The sequence below is a fragment of the Lygodium microphyllum genome, chromosome 3 (genome assembly GCF_053477565.2).
Source record: "Lygodium microphyllum isolate KBCC chromosome 3, Lygodium_microphyllum_v1.1.10, whole genome shotgun sequence".
Lineage (NCBI taxonomy): Eukaryota > Viridiplantae > Streptophyta > Polypodiopsida > Schizaeales > Lygodiaceae > Lygodium > Lygodium microphyllum.
This window is the reverse complement of record NC_141137.1, coordinates 98,008,278-98,025,364: the sequence shown is the minus strand read 5'-3', so window position 1 is coordinate 98,025,364 and position 17,087 is coordinate 98,008,278. Positions and strand designations below refer to the sequence as shown.

Genomic DNA, 17,087 nt, shown 5'->3' with positions numbered 1-17,087 from the left:
TTGAGGGAGAGTGATTTCAGACCATTTGACACACTCTAGTAGAAATCTCCGTGTACTCTCATCAGCCTTCATTATTATTGTTTGCCCCTTGTCTTTATCATTGTTTTTACACCTTCCAACACTTTAGGTATAGCCAAATACATACATTGGAAAACCATCCTATATTGAATTGCTAGATGAGTAGATGTAGTCTTCATATGTAATCCAAAAGTTCTTACAGGAAGAATGAGTAAGTCACTATGGTAGGGATCTTCTGTAGAGATAACATAGTTAGGATGGAGCTCAAAAAAGACTAGGCCATTAGAGATAACATAGTTAGGATGGAGCTCAAAAAAGACTGGGCCATTAGAGAGAGGAGAAATTGCATCACCTACTATCATATCCATAAGTTCTTTATGTCGTGAATCTAACACAGTAGCCATACATGATACATTCAAACCACGACAGAATAAGGGAATGATGCATATTGCTATATATCCAAGATGTAGGTAAGGATATTTTTGGTGGGTTTTTTGAATTTTATGCATAACCAAAGACAAAAGATTTACATGTTGGTCATTTGAGATGGAATCACCAATAATCAAAATATATTGATCCTCAACATACATAGTAGAAGCTCAAAACTTGAAAATACTATTCTCTCCATAGATATTTGCAACACTAATCTATGAAAGAATCCATTTTGCACTTTGGTTAGCTTCATCCATGATAATCATGGAGTTCCCTAGAGACAAGCTCTTGAAAGTTGAGGTAAAAGCACCTTGAGTTGAAGAAGTCGTAGGGATTACGGAATGAGAGAGGATTTATGCATTCGTACAAATGGCTAGCACCTCAATGCCTCATGCCTTACACACGGGCCATGACAAACGGTACAGAAGGCTAGACAGAGTAAAGAAATCTCATGTCACTTACAATCTTTGGCAGCTTAAACAACAAAGAAACACGACTTTGATACTAGGCAAAGAGATACGTGTGCTAGACTTACTACTATATTATTTTTGCTATAGGTTCGGAAAGCCCCGAACCTCCAGAGGGCTTCCTGAACCTACCCCCTTTTCCAATCATAACCTCCTTCCCTTCCCTCTTTCTCACATGTAATCTCTCATTTTCTATTCTCCCTCCCTTTTTAAATCAAAAGTTTCTCTCTCTCTGTCTTTCTCTTAGATTAAACTTTTTAATTTAAAATTTTTAATTTTTTTAAATTAAAAAGATTTCAAACATAAAATTTCACACACTTTAAGAAGAATAAAGAGAGAGAGAAAGAGAGAATAAAAAATTTAAAAAGAGAAAGAAGAGAGAGAGAGAGAAGAAGAAGAAAAAAAAGGAAAAAAGGAGAGAGGGAGAGAGAAGGAAAAGAGAAGAGATAATAAAAAGAGAGAGAAAACCAGGAAAGAAGAAAAAATAAACTAAAATAGAAGGCAAAGAGAAAGAGAGAAAATTAAATATGGGAAATTTGAGAGAGAGAGAGTGAATTAAAAAATAAAAAACAAAAAGAAAGATGAGAAATAAATTGTTGAGCTATGCACGATAACTTCGCTTGCTGCTTTAAGACAGCAAAAATGCCATTAAGTGACCTAATTAGCATTATTGCCCTAGGACCTAATGTCATCGTTGAACAGTACCGCATAAGCGTTTGGGTTTCAAGACTTTCTTTTAAACGCCAGGAGAAATAATGTGCTGAAGCTTATGACTTGATTCGGGCTCCCATACCCTAGCTTCCAGGCACAGTGGAGCGTAGGACGAGTGCTTATTGCTATTGTTTGTGACCGCTTTTAGCTTTCGCTGGGCTAAGGTATCGCGAACGCTTAGCCCTGAGCGCTCGTCTGCTTCGCTGAGATCTTTGCACGCTCTGCCATGGTTCGTTCCGAGCTTGAAAACGAGGATCACCATAAAGGCCGCAGAAAAGACAAGGATCGCCGCGAGCGTGACCTAGATCGAGATGATGAGGAGCCATGGAGAGACAAAGACCGGGACCGCAACAGGGACCGCGACAAGGTTCGTGATTACCGCGACAACAATAAGGAGCGTGATCGAGACAGAGACAGAGAGAAGGAGAAAGAGCGCGATCGTGAGCGCGACTCACATGAGCGGGAGCGGGGTCTGCAGGGAGACAGAGATCGGGACAGAGAGAAGGAGAAAGAGCGTGATCGTGAGTGGGATTCTCACGAGCGTGAGCGGGACAGAGACAAGAAAGACAGAGAAGGGGATAAGGAGAAGGATCGAGACAGGGATAAACCGAGGGGCAGAGACAGGGATGCTGACAGAGAGAAGTACAGGGAGAAGGAGAAGGCCAAAGATAGGGAACGTGCCGAGAAAGAGCGACCAAAGGATCGTGACAGGGACCGAGAGAAGGAGAAAGATAAAGATAGAGAACGGGAGAGCACTCGCGATCGGGAGAAGGAAAGAGAACGAGACAGAGACAAAGACAGGGAGGTCTTGAAGGACAGAGAAAGGGAGAAAGACAGGGAAAGAGAAAAGAACAAGGAGAAGGAAGCCTCCAGGACCAAGGATAGAGAAAAGGATGATAAGAAGAAGGAGCGCGGAAAGGATTACGATATGGACAGAGAGAGAGATGCTGATTATGGAAAAGAGAGAAGGAAAGATAAGCGAGAGCGTGACATGGAGAAGGAGAAAGATAAGGATAAGGACAGGGAAAGAGAGAGAGAGAAGGAAAGGATGAAAGATCGAGAATATGACAATAGGGCCCTGGAAAGGGATCTTGAAAGAGAGAGGGAACCTGAGAAGACAAAGGAGCTAGAAAAAGATCGAGATATGGAAAATGAGGACATACTAAAGCCAAGGGAATCAGGTGATCAATTAGAGAAGATGGAAGAGGAAGGGCAGCAAGGAAAACCCTCTCAGGATGGCAAAAAAGGGAAGAGTGATATTGGCAGTGAGATTACTAACTGGGTCAATAGAAGTCGGAAGTTGGAAGATCAGAAGAAAATAGAAGAAAGAATCAAGGCGGCTCGCATGGCAAGAATGCTGGCAGAGCAGGACACTGGGAAAGATTCTGATGGCGATGATGAGAACAGAGTTGCTCACACAGGGAAAGATCTTGCCGGGCTTAAAGTCCTTCATGGAATTGACAAGGTGATGGAAGGGGGTGCTGTAGTCCTTACCTTGAAGGATAGGGCTATTCTTGCTGGGGATGATGTGAATGATGAATTAGATGAACTTGAGAATCTAGAAATAGCACAGCAACGTGCTCGAGATGAAGCTTACAAATCAGCAAAGAAAATTACAGGGATGTATGAGGATAAGTTCCAGAATGATATCAATGCTGTGCGAACAATACTTCCGCAGTATGATGAGGAGATGAAAGAAGCAGGCATGGTTTTGGATGAGACAGGAGGATTTAGTGAGGAAAGTCGTAAGAGATTGGAAGAGCTGAAGTTAAAACTGCAAGGTGTAGGTGAGAGAGCCCATGTTTCTTTGGGGGGAGCTGGTAATGTTACTTCAGAATATTACACACCAGAAGAAATGTTACAGTTTAACAAACCCAAGAAGAAGAAAAAGCTGCGGAAGAAGGAGGTTCTTGATATTGATGCACTGGAAGTTGAGGCAAAGGCAGAAGGCTTGGGTTCCAGTGATCTTGGAAGCAGAATGTCAGGTGCAAGGAGAGCTGCAAAGCAGGAAGAAGAGAAGGCTGCTGAAGAAGCTCGTAAAGCAGCCTATATGAATGCCTACTCCAAAGCTGTAGATGCATCTAAAGTGTTGCAACTACAGACTACTGTTCAGAAGATGGATCTTGACAATGAAGATTCTGTTGTTTTTGGGGCTGAAGAGGATGATGAGCTGGAGAGGTCTCTAGAACGGGCCAGGAAGGCAGCGTTGAAAAAACAAGCTGAGGATGGAAGCTTTAGCACAGGCCCCCATTCTGTTGTCTCTGCCATTAAACAGCTGAATGAGCAGGAATCTGAAAAAGGATCTGCAGATGATGCCTCGGAGAAAGACAAGGGTATGGTTGTTTTCACTGAAACAGAGGAGTTTTGCCGAAGTCTGCAGCTTGATGAGGTCATCATGAAGAGGCCTGCCGTAAATGATGCATTTGGAGCAGAAGATAATGAAAATCCTGTTGAGGACCACCCAAATCTAGATGGTGGTTGGATGGAAGTCAAAGAAGAAGCTGTTGTAGATGAAATACCAAAACATGAGGAGAAGGATGATGCAGAAGTTGATGAACCCATAAAAGAGGTGTGTGTTGGAAAAGGCTTAGCTGGTGCTTTGCAACTACTGAAAGAGAGGGGAAGTCTCAAAGAGACTGTAGAATGGGGTGGCAGGAACATGGATAAGAAGAAAAGTAAGCTTGTTGGCATTGTTGATCAAGATGAGAAGTTCAGGAATAGAGAAATTTTACTTGACAGAGTTGATGAGTTTGGCAGGACAATGACACCGAAAGAGGCATTCAGGAAGCTTTCACACAAGTTTCATGGTAAAGGGCCAGGCAAATCAAAACAGGAGAAACGGATGAAGCAGTATCAAGAAGAGCTGAAGTTAAAGCAGATGAATTCTGGTGACACTCCGTTGATGTCCATGGAGAAAATGAGAGAGGCTCAGGCCAAAATGCACCTTCCTTACATTGTGATCAGTGGGCACATTAAGCCTGGACAAACAAGTGATCCTCGAAGTGGGTTTGCGACTGTGGAAAAAGAACTTATTGGCAGTTTAACACCAATGCTTGGTGATAAAAAAGTGGAACATTTTCTTGGAATCAAGCGGAAGCCAGAAGGTGGAAGCATGGGACCGGTACCACCAAAGAAGCCAAGGGTGGACTCACAGATCTCTAACACATGATCTCAAAAGCACTGCCATACCAACTCAACTGGTTGTCTGCTATGAATCAGGAATTCCCATGTTGAAGGCAGCGTAAGAGAGGTAGGGTGACTAGGAGCTGGTTCCATGGCTGAATGCTGTTGTGAAGAAAGTGCTCATTTGTAAGCTTAACCATTATAAGAGAAACTTGTGAGCTGCTGCTTTATCCATCTATTGTTTGCTCTCTTGGAATGTCAGGAATTTGCTAAAATTCAATTCACATTTCGGAAAGCGTTATCTTTTAGTGGGTACCATTTTGCCCATGAACTGCATTGAGGGGCTAGCGATTGCCCATACTTCTCATGTATGTAGTGTCTTCCTTAGATGTCATCCCCCTCGTCTACTTAGCTGTCTATGTGTACAGTACTATCAAATGTGTGCTTGCTATTCAGGACTGCCATGCGAGGGATGGGAAGAACGATGACCTGTGAAAATTATGAGAGTTATATTAAGGTAAGTGATTCATCACAAGAAGTATGTTTTCTGGTCTTAATTCTGTTGTTCTTCATGAATTATTTCAAGTTTTTTAACTTGTGACTTGCTAATGACTGTAATTGTGCATCTGCCACCTATGGTGATGGTATGCCACATACGTGAGTGGTAGTTTACTGTGCTGTGATGTGGTGGGCAGTTTGGATGTAGAGGTAAGACCAATGGTATGGAGAGTTCAGTTCCTACCTATTTGGATTGAGTAATGAAGCTACAAGGGACATGTTGACCAATTAGCACATTAAGAAACACCTTGTGCATGGGTCTATGTGGTTCCACTAGACAAGTAGACAGAATCAAAAGCTCCAGATATAGAAACCTCCAGTGGTCAATCTTGGAGACTCTATCTTTCTAACGTAGGAAATATGGGAACATTGAGCAAATGCCCAATATAAAGCAATTTGAGACTTTTTTCACCATGTATTGCAATGGTGAGAAAATTGGACATACGTTGATAGCTAAGTGTTGCTATGCACTCATATTTTCATATTTGTTCAAAATAATTTGGACATACATTGATAGCTAAGTGTTGCTATGCACTCATATTTTCATATTTGTTCAAAACAATTTGGTCAACTCTTGGCATGTTGTAGCGCATCCCATGTCATATTTTATTGTAGGTCTCAATAGACCATCGTGAAGCTTGGAACTCTATAATTTTGGATAAGAACGCTAAGACATTATGCAATAGAAGCTATGTAATAATTGATGATGATGTGTAGTTGAACTTCCCATTGAGGTAGTGGATGTACTAGTTCTTATTTGGGGGTGGGAGGTGGGGATTAAAGTGAGATCTTGACTCCATCAATAAGATGGTTCTTTTCTTCTTACTCATGTGCAAGCCAAAGCTCACATGAGTTAGGATCTATGTTTATTTAGGATTTGCTTGACTAGAGGGTATAGAGTGATGCTTGGGCATGTGTTTAATCAGCAGTAGATGTAGGCCAATGGTGGTTACATTGACTGGCCAAATGAGAGTTTTGAAGTAAGAGCTGCAATTGGGTCAAAACTCGGTCCTTGATTTTTGACACTTCACATGTATCTTCAATATGGTCATAGCTTGAAAATGATAAGAGACAATTAGCTATGATTGTTCCTCAAGCTTGGAATTTGGGCCATCATAAAAGGGAAAGTATGCTCTATTGATTTAAGCATAGTGACAGGAAACGGCCGAAACAGCCCCCCAGCACGTGGAATCGCCGTTCCCGGCACGTATCCGTCGTGGACTGCGTTTCCAATTGATGGAACGTTCCCTGTCCCGTTTGAGATAGGGAACGCCACGTGGCACAACTTACCTGCAGCCGGCCGCCCGCTTATCCTGCGTGGATGATCTATAACCGCGTTCTGCTCTCGCCTGCGCCCAGTTCGCCTACTCCCGCCTGCGCGCCCAGTTTGCGTTCTACTCCCGCCCAGTCCTGGCCTATGTCCTACTCCCGCCTGTATCTTGCTCCCAGCCACCTTCTTTCTCTTCCTTCTCTTCCTTCTCTTCCCTCTCTTCCTTCTTCTTCTTTCTCTTCTTTCTCTTCTTTCTCCTCCCACCTCCAACCTCTTCCTTCTCTTCCTTCTCTTCGTTCTTCTTCTTTCTCTTCTTTCTCTTTCTTCTCTTCCTTCTCTTCTTCCTTCTACCTTCTCTTCACTTCTCCCTTCTCTTCTTCCTTCTTCCTTGAACCGTCTTCCTTCTCTTCCTTCTTCTCCTCTTCTCTCGAGTCTTCCTTCTAAGTTCTTTTCCAAGTTCCAAGTTCTCCTATTTTCTTCGTCTTCTCCCTTCTCTCCCTTTCTCTTCTCTCTCGACTCTTGAGTGAGTCTTGACTCTTGAGCCTTCTCCCTTCTCTCGAGCCTTCAATTTTTCCTTCTCTCGACTCTTGAGCCTTGAATTTTCAGCCTGAAATCATAAATGGCTTCATCTTCCCGCCTCGCTCATCGGGTTGGTGGTCGAGGAAGAAGGTCTGATGATTGGTCATGGTGGGAAGAAGTAAATGCTGACCGCTCTTTGAGTGGTGGAGGGTCTTGACCATGGACTTGCAAGCTTTTGTTAGCAGAGTATTTGTCAGCTCATGTGTGAGTCTGAGCTTGATCTGGGCTGGGCATTTTTTTAAGGTATTTTAGGTATTTTTCTGGTGTGGCATTTTATGCCAGTGGAGCATTTTATGCACCAGTCGGCCAGCATTAAATGCTGTCCGACCAGCATTATTGCTCCCCACTTTTTCAGCCTATTATACTCAGTGGCTCCTCCTCAGTCAGTCACTTCATTTCACCATCTGCAGACTCTGTGGAGAGAGGAGCCAGTGCCAGTGCCCACGCAGCCAGTGACTCACTGTTGTATGCGACTGTCTCGTGTTCAGATATATGGATTCCATTTCCCGTGCATACATCAGAGTTCTCATCTGTATCGTGTTCTTTTCTTTTCTCTTTTTGTCTTGTGTTTCAGCAGTTTATTTCAGCACATGTTTATGCTTCCACCGCTGCTCCACTTCTGACATGGTATCAGTTTTTTGGATTTGTGTTTCTGCTGTGTTTTCTTGCTGATTTCAAGACTGTTTTGTATCCCTGCTGATCAGACGACTGCTGTTGCAGCCAGGCGACCTGTTTTGGGGCTGTTTTCAGCCTGCGTTTTTTGCAGTTTTGCCATTGCTTGCTGCCTCCGCACCCTCTGCTGCCTGCGTTTTTCATCTGCAGCTGCTGGCGACAGTTTTCTACCTGTTTTTCTCCAGTTTACAGCCTGCGTTTTGCTGATTCAGCATCTCTCGTGGCTGGGTGACTGTTACTTCAGGCCGTTTTTGCTGTTTTTGGCAGTTTTTGATTGATTTTTTGACTTTCTGCAGCAGATTTTGTCTTCTATTGATCAGATTTTGGGTTATATTGCATGTGAACTCTCATTTTCTGCAGTCTGTGCTTGTGTTTTGGCTGTGTTTCCTCTCTCAATTCTATCTCTTCTCTACTTCTTTTCTTATCCTCTCCATATGGCTCCTCCGCGCACTTCCACTGATGATAAGTTACATATGACCTCGATGCTTCTTGAGCATGAGGCATCCTTGAGATTACAGGGGCGGCTTCCGGCACATTATGGAGGTGAGGCTTATGTAGCTTCAGAGAGGGGTGACGGGAAGAAGAAGTCGAAGGCCCAGTGTTACCACTGTGGCAAGAAGGGACATTTGCGGAAGGACTGCAAGAAGTTAGCGGCTTCCAGGAAGAAGGAGCAGAAGACGAAGCGAGATGCTGACTCTACCGATGAGTCCTCTCCTTCATCAAACTCCGACTCCGATCCTCCGACCAAGGTGAAGTCCAAGGTCGGAAGGGATCCTCTTCTTCGGATCGCGGGAAGGGCTTGGTGGCCCCTTCCTCGGCTGCTTTCTAGTGGTGGTGATGAGGTCACCCCTCACGACTCTCTTGTGCCATAGAGGGAGTGAGCGGGTGTTCAGATGGGGCAGCCGCGCCTCATCTATATTTTTATACAGGTGCACAGGTTCCAAAGAGAGACGTCCCTGACGCATCGACTTCAGTCTGGCGGAATCAAATCCTGGAGCTGGGATTGACATCCAGGTTCATGCTGAGCTGGTTATCTGACAGAGAGCTGGAGGCTTTCGTTTGGAGCTCACATGAGGGGACACTTTGGCGGTCTGGCCAAAGGCAGGGAATCCATGGTCACCTATGTTCAGGGGCATTTTTGACAGGATGGTCTTGTATGCTACTGCGAGACATTGATGATGGACACAGAGACATGCTATGATCTTCTCTATTTTCAGGTGTTTGGTACGATCGACATCGACATTAGGTTCTCTCCGAGGCACCTTGGTGGTGGCTTGATCACCCACTGCTTGGGTATCCATGGTTCTACTTGGTGGTTCTATGTTATATAGTTTCTGATCCCTTTTCATTGTACTATTGTATTGTATCAGATCACTCATGATCTGAGAGAGAGTGTTAGCAGAGTATTTGTCAGCTCATGTGTGAGTCTGAGCTTGATCTGGGCTGGGCATTTTTTAAAGGTATTTTAGGTATTTTTCTGGTGTGGCATTTTATGCCAGTGGAGCATTTTATGCACCAGTCGGCCAGCATTAAATGCTGTCCGACCAGCATTATTGCTCCCCACTTTTTCAGCCTATTTATACTCAGTGGCTCCTCCTCAGTCAGTCACTTCATTTCACCATCTGCAGACTCTGTGGAGAGAGGAGCCAGTGCCAGTGCCCACGCAGCCAGTGACTCACTGTTGTATGGCACTGTCTCGTGTTCAGATATATGGATTCCATTTCCCGTGCATACATCAGAGTTTTCATCTGTATCGTGTTTTTTTCTTTTCTCTTTTTGTCTTGTGTTTCAGCAGTTTATTTCAGCACATGTTTATGCTTCCACCGCTGCTCCACTTCTGACAGCTTTGTCCATACAAGCGAACTAGTGGAGCAAACAAGGTAATCCATTGAGCCGAGCATTTGTATTTCAAATTTTTATTGATTTTAATTTTTTAAAGTCACTTAAATATTAGAATATGGACTACCAATTGTTACTTGTTCCATTTTAATATTTATGCATAATCAGGTCCGAGCTCATCTCCTACATGAGCCAAATTCAGAGGTGCAATTTTGTCCGAATGTGACCTTGGAGAAGCAAAGGGAGCTTCGTGACCGTTTAGCAGGTCAACAAACTTATCTTGCATCTAGACCACGACGTGTTGCAGTTGACCCTGCAACTTTTGTGACACCATTCCCAATAGATGTATCTAGAGTAGGGTCAGTATCAGGAAGTGCTACCTCCACACCTACTGCAGGCATTGCATTGGCCATGGCATCAACGCCACATGTTGCACGTAGACAAAGCACACTTGATGCTAGTTGGAATCCCAAGAAGAAGGAAGAGGTGGATACATCAGTGACACGCTTATTTATCATGATCACATTCAATTTCGTGCAGCCAGGTCAGAGTATTTTAATTGATGTGCAAGAAGATTGGTGAGTATGGCCCTTCGTATGTACCTCCATCATCAGAGACCTTACGCACCACTTTGCTCGACAAGGAAAAGCGCCTTGTTGAGCAAGCAGCAGTGACTAGAAAGAGCATGTGGGCTAAAAATGGAGTTTCCTTGATTGCTGATGATTGGAGTGATACACGCGAGCAATCCATTCATGGTATGGTTGCTTATTCTCGTGGGGAAATATATTTCATATCTTCACATGATGCATCGGGAACAGGAAAATCAGCAGATGTACTTGCAGCAGAGTGGGTTACAGGTGTTGAGCTTATTGGCCCAGAGCATGTTGTGGGATTTGTTGCAGATGAAGAGCTCGTAAATAGGGCAGCGGGTGCATTCAAGGATATTATCCGCATATCACAGTTCCATATTGTATGGCTCATTGCTTGAACAACCTACTAAAGGATATTGGTAATCTGTTATGGATTGCACTTGTCATAGAGCAAGGAGCTCAAATGGTTAGCTTTGTTTTGAATCATCAGTTTCTTCGCCATCACTTCTCTTTGTGGTCGAAGAAGACACTTTTAAAATACTCTGATACCAGTTTTGCCTTTAACTTCTTGATGCTAGGCAGGTTAAGAGAATGCAGTGGTGCCTTGAGGTAGTTATTTCTTAGTGATGAGTTTACCTCATCAACATTGGCAGATACTCCTACAGGTATCTTATGGTTGGAAAAAGCAAATAACTCCACTTTTTGGGATGATGTAAAGCAGATAGATGCTATGGTATCACCCATTGTACTTTTATTGAGGGTTATGGATGCTATGCAACCTTGCATTGGCAAGGTATATGAGGCTATGGATAGGCTGAATGAAAAGTTGCAGGAGTTGGCACCAAATGATGAGGCGTATAAGGAAATACACCATTTAGTTGTGACGAGGTGGAACTTCTATAGCTCACCCATGCATGCAGCTGCATTTGTTGTGGATCTTGAGTTCTAGGGCAAGGTTCAAGAGAATGACATTGAGGTTATGGATGCATGGAGACTTATATTGTCCCGTCTAGTGCTTGATCATGGCATTAGACGAAAGATCGGAGATCAGCTTTCATGTTATAGGGCCTTTCGGGGTTCTTTTGGTTGTGGGAATGCAGGATCGTTGTAAGATTGGGGCAGCTTTGTGGTGGGAGGACTATGGTTCGGATGGTCCTGAGTTGCAGCAACTAGCCATTTGTATTTTGAGTCAGTCAGTTAGCTCCTCTTGTTTGGAGCAATTGTGGAGTACATACGCTCACATTGCTTCAAAGAAGAGGAACCGTCTTGGTGTGGAGAGGGCAAATGATCTAGTATTCGTTAGTGCTAATTTGAGGATGTTATGTAACAATATGACAACAAAGCCTGATCCATTCACAGAGTGGAAGATGTACCAAGAAGAGAAGACACATGTTGATGTTGAGGGAGATGCAACAATTCATGGTACACATGATGATGAAGCTAGCACTTCAGGAGTGGCTAGAGCAGCCTCAGATCATGATCATGATCTTTGATTTAGTTTACTTATCACGAGTCTCATGATACATGACACATTTACATTATATATGATATTATGATCATTGATAACAGTGTGACACTTGGGCTGTTGACAGTTGTGCCATGCTGATATTATATTTGTACTTGTGTCTTGCAGTCTTACAGTTGCCCTTTGGGCTATTTTGGCATGCCGCATTTTGCTTCAGTCTAGAGATTAGACTTTATATTTGTAGTTTTTTTTAGGGCAATGAGCATGTTCTTTTAAAGATTAGACTTCAATTTCATATTTGTAATCTTTTAAGTTTTTTGGCAATGGTATCATAGGCATGTTCTTTTAGCTTAGACTTTCAAGTTTAGTTCATTGTTCATTGTTTTATCATTTTTGGCATACGTATCATGGATTTTATTATTTATAATTGAATAGCTTACCTCTTGAGCCTTGTAAGTTGCAATTCAATTTCTAATGAGTAGTTTTAGAATAATACATGATATCTTAAAGTTAAAACTTAAAATGATTTGTCCTTGTGGATTATATACCTTGGTTTTAAGTTTTAACACTCCAGAGTCCACATGGATTATGAGTGAAATATTAATTTTTTTTCATGAATTTTGATTTTTTAAATGCCGTTCCTGTTCCCACGTCCCCATTTTCTAGGTTTGGCGTTCCCGTCCTTGTCCCCGTCCCCGTCCCGTTCCCCCTTTCATGTTTCTATGGATTTAAGAGGCCTCTCCAATTAAGAGGATACACTAATAAATGGGGCCACACATGTCATGACTTACAATTTCAAAGGTCTCTTAGGTCTTGTTCTAGATCAGGTAAAATAGAAGCACTGTTGTGTTTGTGGTGCACGATGGCAAGACTAGTAATTTCGAGAAGTTAGATTGTTACATAAATTAAAGTGCTAATTAATTAATGTGAAATCTATAGGGAAATATTGTAAGGAGTTTTGATTGTGTATGTATCATATAATATATACGTACGTATTCAAGGATTGCCCGCCTAAGATCACACATAAGTGGCATGTGTGACCAAAGGCTCAAGCCATCTAAAATGAGGATCTTAATGTGTGCGCACAAGGGCTATAGCCAAGTAAGTGGGTGATGTGGTAGGCACATAGTTGCCAAGGGTTTTTGAAATGGGAGGTATGAAACAGGTCTCGTAGGTTTCATACGAGTTTTGTAAAATGTTAGAAACGAGTTTCATTGGAGATGAAAAAAGTGTGAAAGTTTTATATACATATACTATATAACTCATGTGACAGAAAATGTGGATTGCCATTATTTATTATTTTATACAATGCAAATGAACATTCAACATAGCATCAATATTTGCAAGCATCACGGTCCACTATCCATGCCCAACTTGAACTTTAGTTGTAAAAGGAGCCATCAGTAAATGCAATCATCATGAACAACAACTCAAAACAAAATTCCAACAATCAATGCCAGTATCCATGTCAACATGTTAAATGAATCCATGATAGACTATGATTACAAAAGTCCCAAGACATTTAAGTTAGGGCATTTGTGAAAGTTTAAAATAGGTGTTACTTGCGTTTATGAAATGCCCAGGTATGAAATGAGTTTTCTAACCTTATGAAATGGGTTTCTTGGCAACTATAGGCAGTCATGCATACACTCGCTAGGATTAATGTAATTAATCACTCAAAATGTATCATACTAAGATTGGGAGGTGAATTGTGCAGCTCACACTCTCTCTTCCCTACCTGGTTCAATAGTTAAAGCCCTAAATTAAAGATTAGGCCAACAAGTAGTTTATTTATATTTGTCACGGATATTGGAGTCTAAAGTGAATGTGGAATAGGATCTCAACAGATTCTTTGTGCATGTCACGAGGAGAATGGACTCTATAAGATGTGGATCTCATCTATCTTTTTTTCTCTTCTTTTTCTTCTCAAACTTAGATTGAGCTATGGCATGCTCGGTTTGGCCACCTCAACTACGAGTATCTTCAGAATGCAGCTCATGGTCAGCTTGTGTGTTGATTACCAGTGAGCCACCTGCCATGTGTATCTTGCATTTGTGGCAAGTAGCATAGAGATGCCCTTGGAGCTTATTTTGACAGACTTATGTGGACTGATGAGAATGAAGCTTGTATTTTATGCTAATTATTGATGATTTTAGCAGGACGTAGGCGTATTTCTTGGAGCAAAGTCAGAAGCATTCTCGCACTTTAAGAATTGATTGATAGTTGAGGAGAACAGATTTGCTAGGAAACTTAAAGTCCTTGCATTTTGATAAAGAGGGGAGAGTTTGTCTCCCATTAGCTAACTTTGTTTTGTATAGATTGTGGCATATACCAGGAGTTTGCCAACACCATTACACCTAGGGAGAATGGCATATTGGAGTGGAAGAATCATAGGGTTATTGAGATGGCACCGACTATGATGGAGCATTGGCAGATACCTTAGTGTCTATGGGCCAAAGCAATGGTTATTGCTATCCACATCCTTAATTGATCCCCTACATTAGCCGTGGTTGGTATGACACCTTTTGAGGCTTACTTTAGTTAAAAGTCGGATGTCTCTTATTTTCGGGTGTTTGGGTGTGATGCTTTCGTTTACATCCCAAAGAAAAAGAGGGATAAGGTTGAGTTGGGTTTCAAAAGATGGGTGTTCATGTGTTATAAGCTCGTAGTTCGAGGGATATAGGCTTTATGATTCTGTTTCAGGGGAGGTATACATGAGTCGCAATGTTTGGTTCCTAGAGTTTCTAGCTGTAGAGAGGGGTATTGAACATCCTGTACTTGGAGATCCAAGCGACAATTGGGTATTTGCTTAAGTGCATTTGGAGCCTTTGACTATTGAGGCTCCACCTTTGGTGGAGGAGGAGATCGCTTCACCATTGGATTCATGCGTGTCGTCGGCATTGATGGCACTCCAGAGACTTTGGTAGAGGCAGAGAGGTGAGGGGAGTATCAACCTCCGCCTCATTGGGCATGTGATACACTTCGTGATTCAGGGATTGAGGGAGTCCTTGAGGAGTGGCAATTGTAGGATGGCCTGTGGTGCTCTCGGAGAAATTGTACACACTCTGCCAAGCTTGTTTATACTAACTATTGTTTGATGTCTCATGCCATGAAGGATAGAGAGCCCACCTTTATGAAGGAGGATTTGTAGTCATAGCATTGGAAGAGGGCTATGAAGTAAGAGTTGGATGTGATTAAGTGGGAATGGCACTTGGGATCTTGTCCCTTGGCTTGCTCATCAGTAGGCGATTGTAGTCAAATGGGTGTTTAAGACTACGTACCGTAGTGATAGCACTTGGGATAAGCACAAGGTGCGGCTTGTTGCAAAGGGCTTCGGATAGCAACCAAGGGTGGATTTCCATGACACCTTTGCACCTATCGCTCAGATGGCTACCATTAAGGCTGTTCTTGCCTTAGCGAGCTATGGGAGATGGCTAGCTTATCATCTTGATGTGAAGTTTGCTTTCCTTAATGGAGATTTGAAGGAGGAGATCTATGTTGAGCAACCTTCTGGTTTTTCCTCATCCAATGGCAAGGTGTACAGGTTGAAGAAGGCTCTTTACGGCCTCAAACCGGGTCCATGTGCTTGGAATGAGAGGGTAGGCTCCTTTCTCAAAGGAAAGCTAAGTTAACGACAATCTCTTTCAATTCCCAGTTGTATGTCCACACCTTAGCTAGAGGGTACGCGCTGTTCATGCTTAATGTGGATGATCTCATCTTGACAGGTAAGCATGTTGAGAGGGTCAAGCAAGCAAAGGAGACACTACATGAGGTGAAGCCAGCCTTCCTTCCGTAGATGGGTGGTAAATCCCTGATCACAACTTAATTACAGCAGTAAACAATAAATGCAAATCTGAAAATACAAATTTATCTATTAATCTTGGACAATGCACACTTGATTATCCCCAAAATTGGCGCCCCTTTCGGTATTTCTTTAGCTTTATTGAAGAAGAAGTTGATTTACAATGGGATTCTCCTAATCCCCTTCGCAATCCAAACTCCCCTTGCTGTGTCCAAAGTGATCAGCAAGTCTTCAATTTGATTTGCCCCTTGATTCAGGCACTTAATTGGCCTTCACCCACTTCATAGGCGATGGAAATGCCCCAAATTCAATGGCTGGCTAGTCTTTCACTTGAATTTAGCTGAAATTCATATTCAGCTGTCACAAGACTGTGACAACTATTACATTTTTGTTGATTTCTTTATTCCATATTTTATTTGGTTTTTCTTTTTGAAAGGATCCCTCTTGAAATCTAAATGCCTGAGTTGCATGGCCAGTATGTGAAACGGACAGGAATGTCTAGTGAGTCAAGACTGGACAGTTAAGGTCCAGTATAAGTCTGGAAGAGACTGTTGGCACTGTAGATTAACAAGCCTGGAAGAGACTTGTGAAAGTGTATATGGACAAGTGTGTTGAAGAACTAGCCTGGAAGAGACTAGTTCAAAGTGAAGATGGACAAATCTTCAAGAGATTAGGCCATGCGGGGTCATCAGTGGAAATTCACTTTCAGTTGAGCTACATTACAGATTTGGATGTAGCCATAGTTTGCAAAGATGGTCAGAAGACTAGTGGGATGCAATGGAAGCAACTCCTAAAATTTAGGGAGTTACTATTTTTGGACCCTAGAATCTGTTCGCGTCATTATCTTCGTTTTTGTACGAGGATTAATCCTCTGGTCTGTGCCAAGGTCAAATTTTGAACCGAGGATGGAGAATTTTAGACCGAAAGGTTTAAACAGGAAAATTGTTACATGTATGCCATGTGTCACAATTTGGGCATAAATTCCCAAAAGAGAGAGAGAGGGCAGCACAAAAACGAGTTTCAATGCATGGGGGGACTAATTTTTGTGAAAGGGAGATGGATTGCTGCAGATGGAGAGCTCTTGAGAGCTGGTCTACCTTGTCTATGATGCACAGAGGCTTGAGCTTGCTTCCTACTCTCTCTTTTTCTCTCCCTGACAGTATGGTTTTGCTGTAGAATCAAGGGCCTTTCTTCTGATTCAGGTACAACTGTGTGGAATATGTTGTTTTTGCATGAGGCAAGACCCTCCTTTCTCCAGGAACAGGAGCAGTTGTATGCTGTCCCAGCAGGGACAGATGAGGGTGGTAATCTCACCAAGTAAGTGTCTGAAACAACACTGAATCAGTACTGTTTTTGGACTGTTCAGAGGCTATTTAAGAGCCCAATTGATGCCAGAATCAAGGGGCATTTGGCCCAGATGATGCAGAACAGTGCAGGGAACAATATGAGCTGAGAACAGGTGTCAGAACAGGTCTGAACCAGTAATTACAGTGGGCTGAACAGTACAGGGAACAGTATGAGTTGAAAACAGGTTTTAGAACAGGTCTGAACCAGTAATTAC

General features: G+C 42.6%; 1 protein-coding gene across 7 annotated transcripts in view; it reads left to right on the top strand.

Annotated features, from left to right (window-relative positions):
• Nucleotides 1-1,678: 1,678 nt before the first annotated feature.
• DOT2 (SART-1 family) overlaps nt 1,679-17,087 on the top strand; it is a 55,858-nt gene continuing 40,449 nt past the window's right edge. For 5 of the 7 annotated variants that reach the window (XM_087674044.1, XM_087674024.1, XM_087674023.1 and 2 more), the window contains exons 1-3: nt 1,679-4,878; nt 5,014-5,119; nt 5,208-5,268. In XM_087674044.1, coding sequence (XP_087530170.1) covers nt 1,855-4,797 — 2,943 coding nt within the window. In that variant the 5' untranslated portion in view covers nt 1,679-1,854 and the 3' untranslated portion in view covers nt 4,798-4,878; nt 5,014-5,119; nt 5,208-5,268. Of the gene's footprint in view, nt 4,879-5,013; nt 5,120-5,207; nt 5,269-5,446; nt 5,929-17,087 lie in introns of those variants that run through there. The other 2 variants (XM_087674042.1, XM_087674050.1) reach the window with 2 other exon arrangements.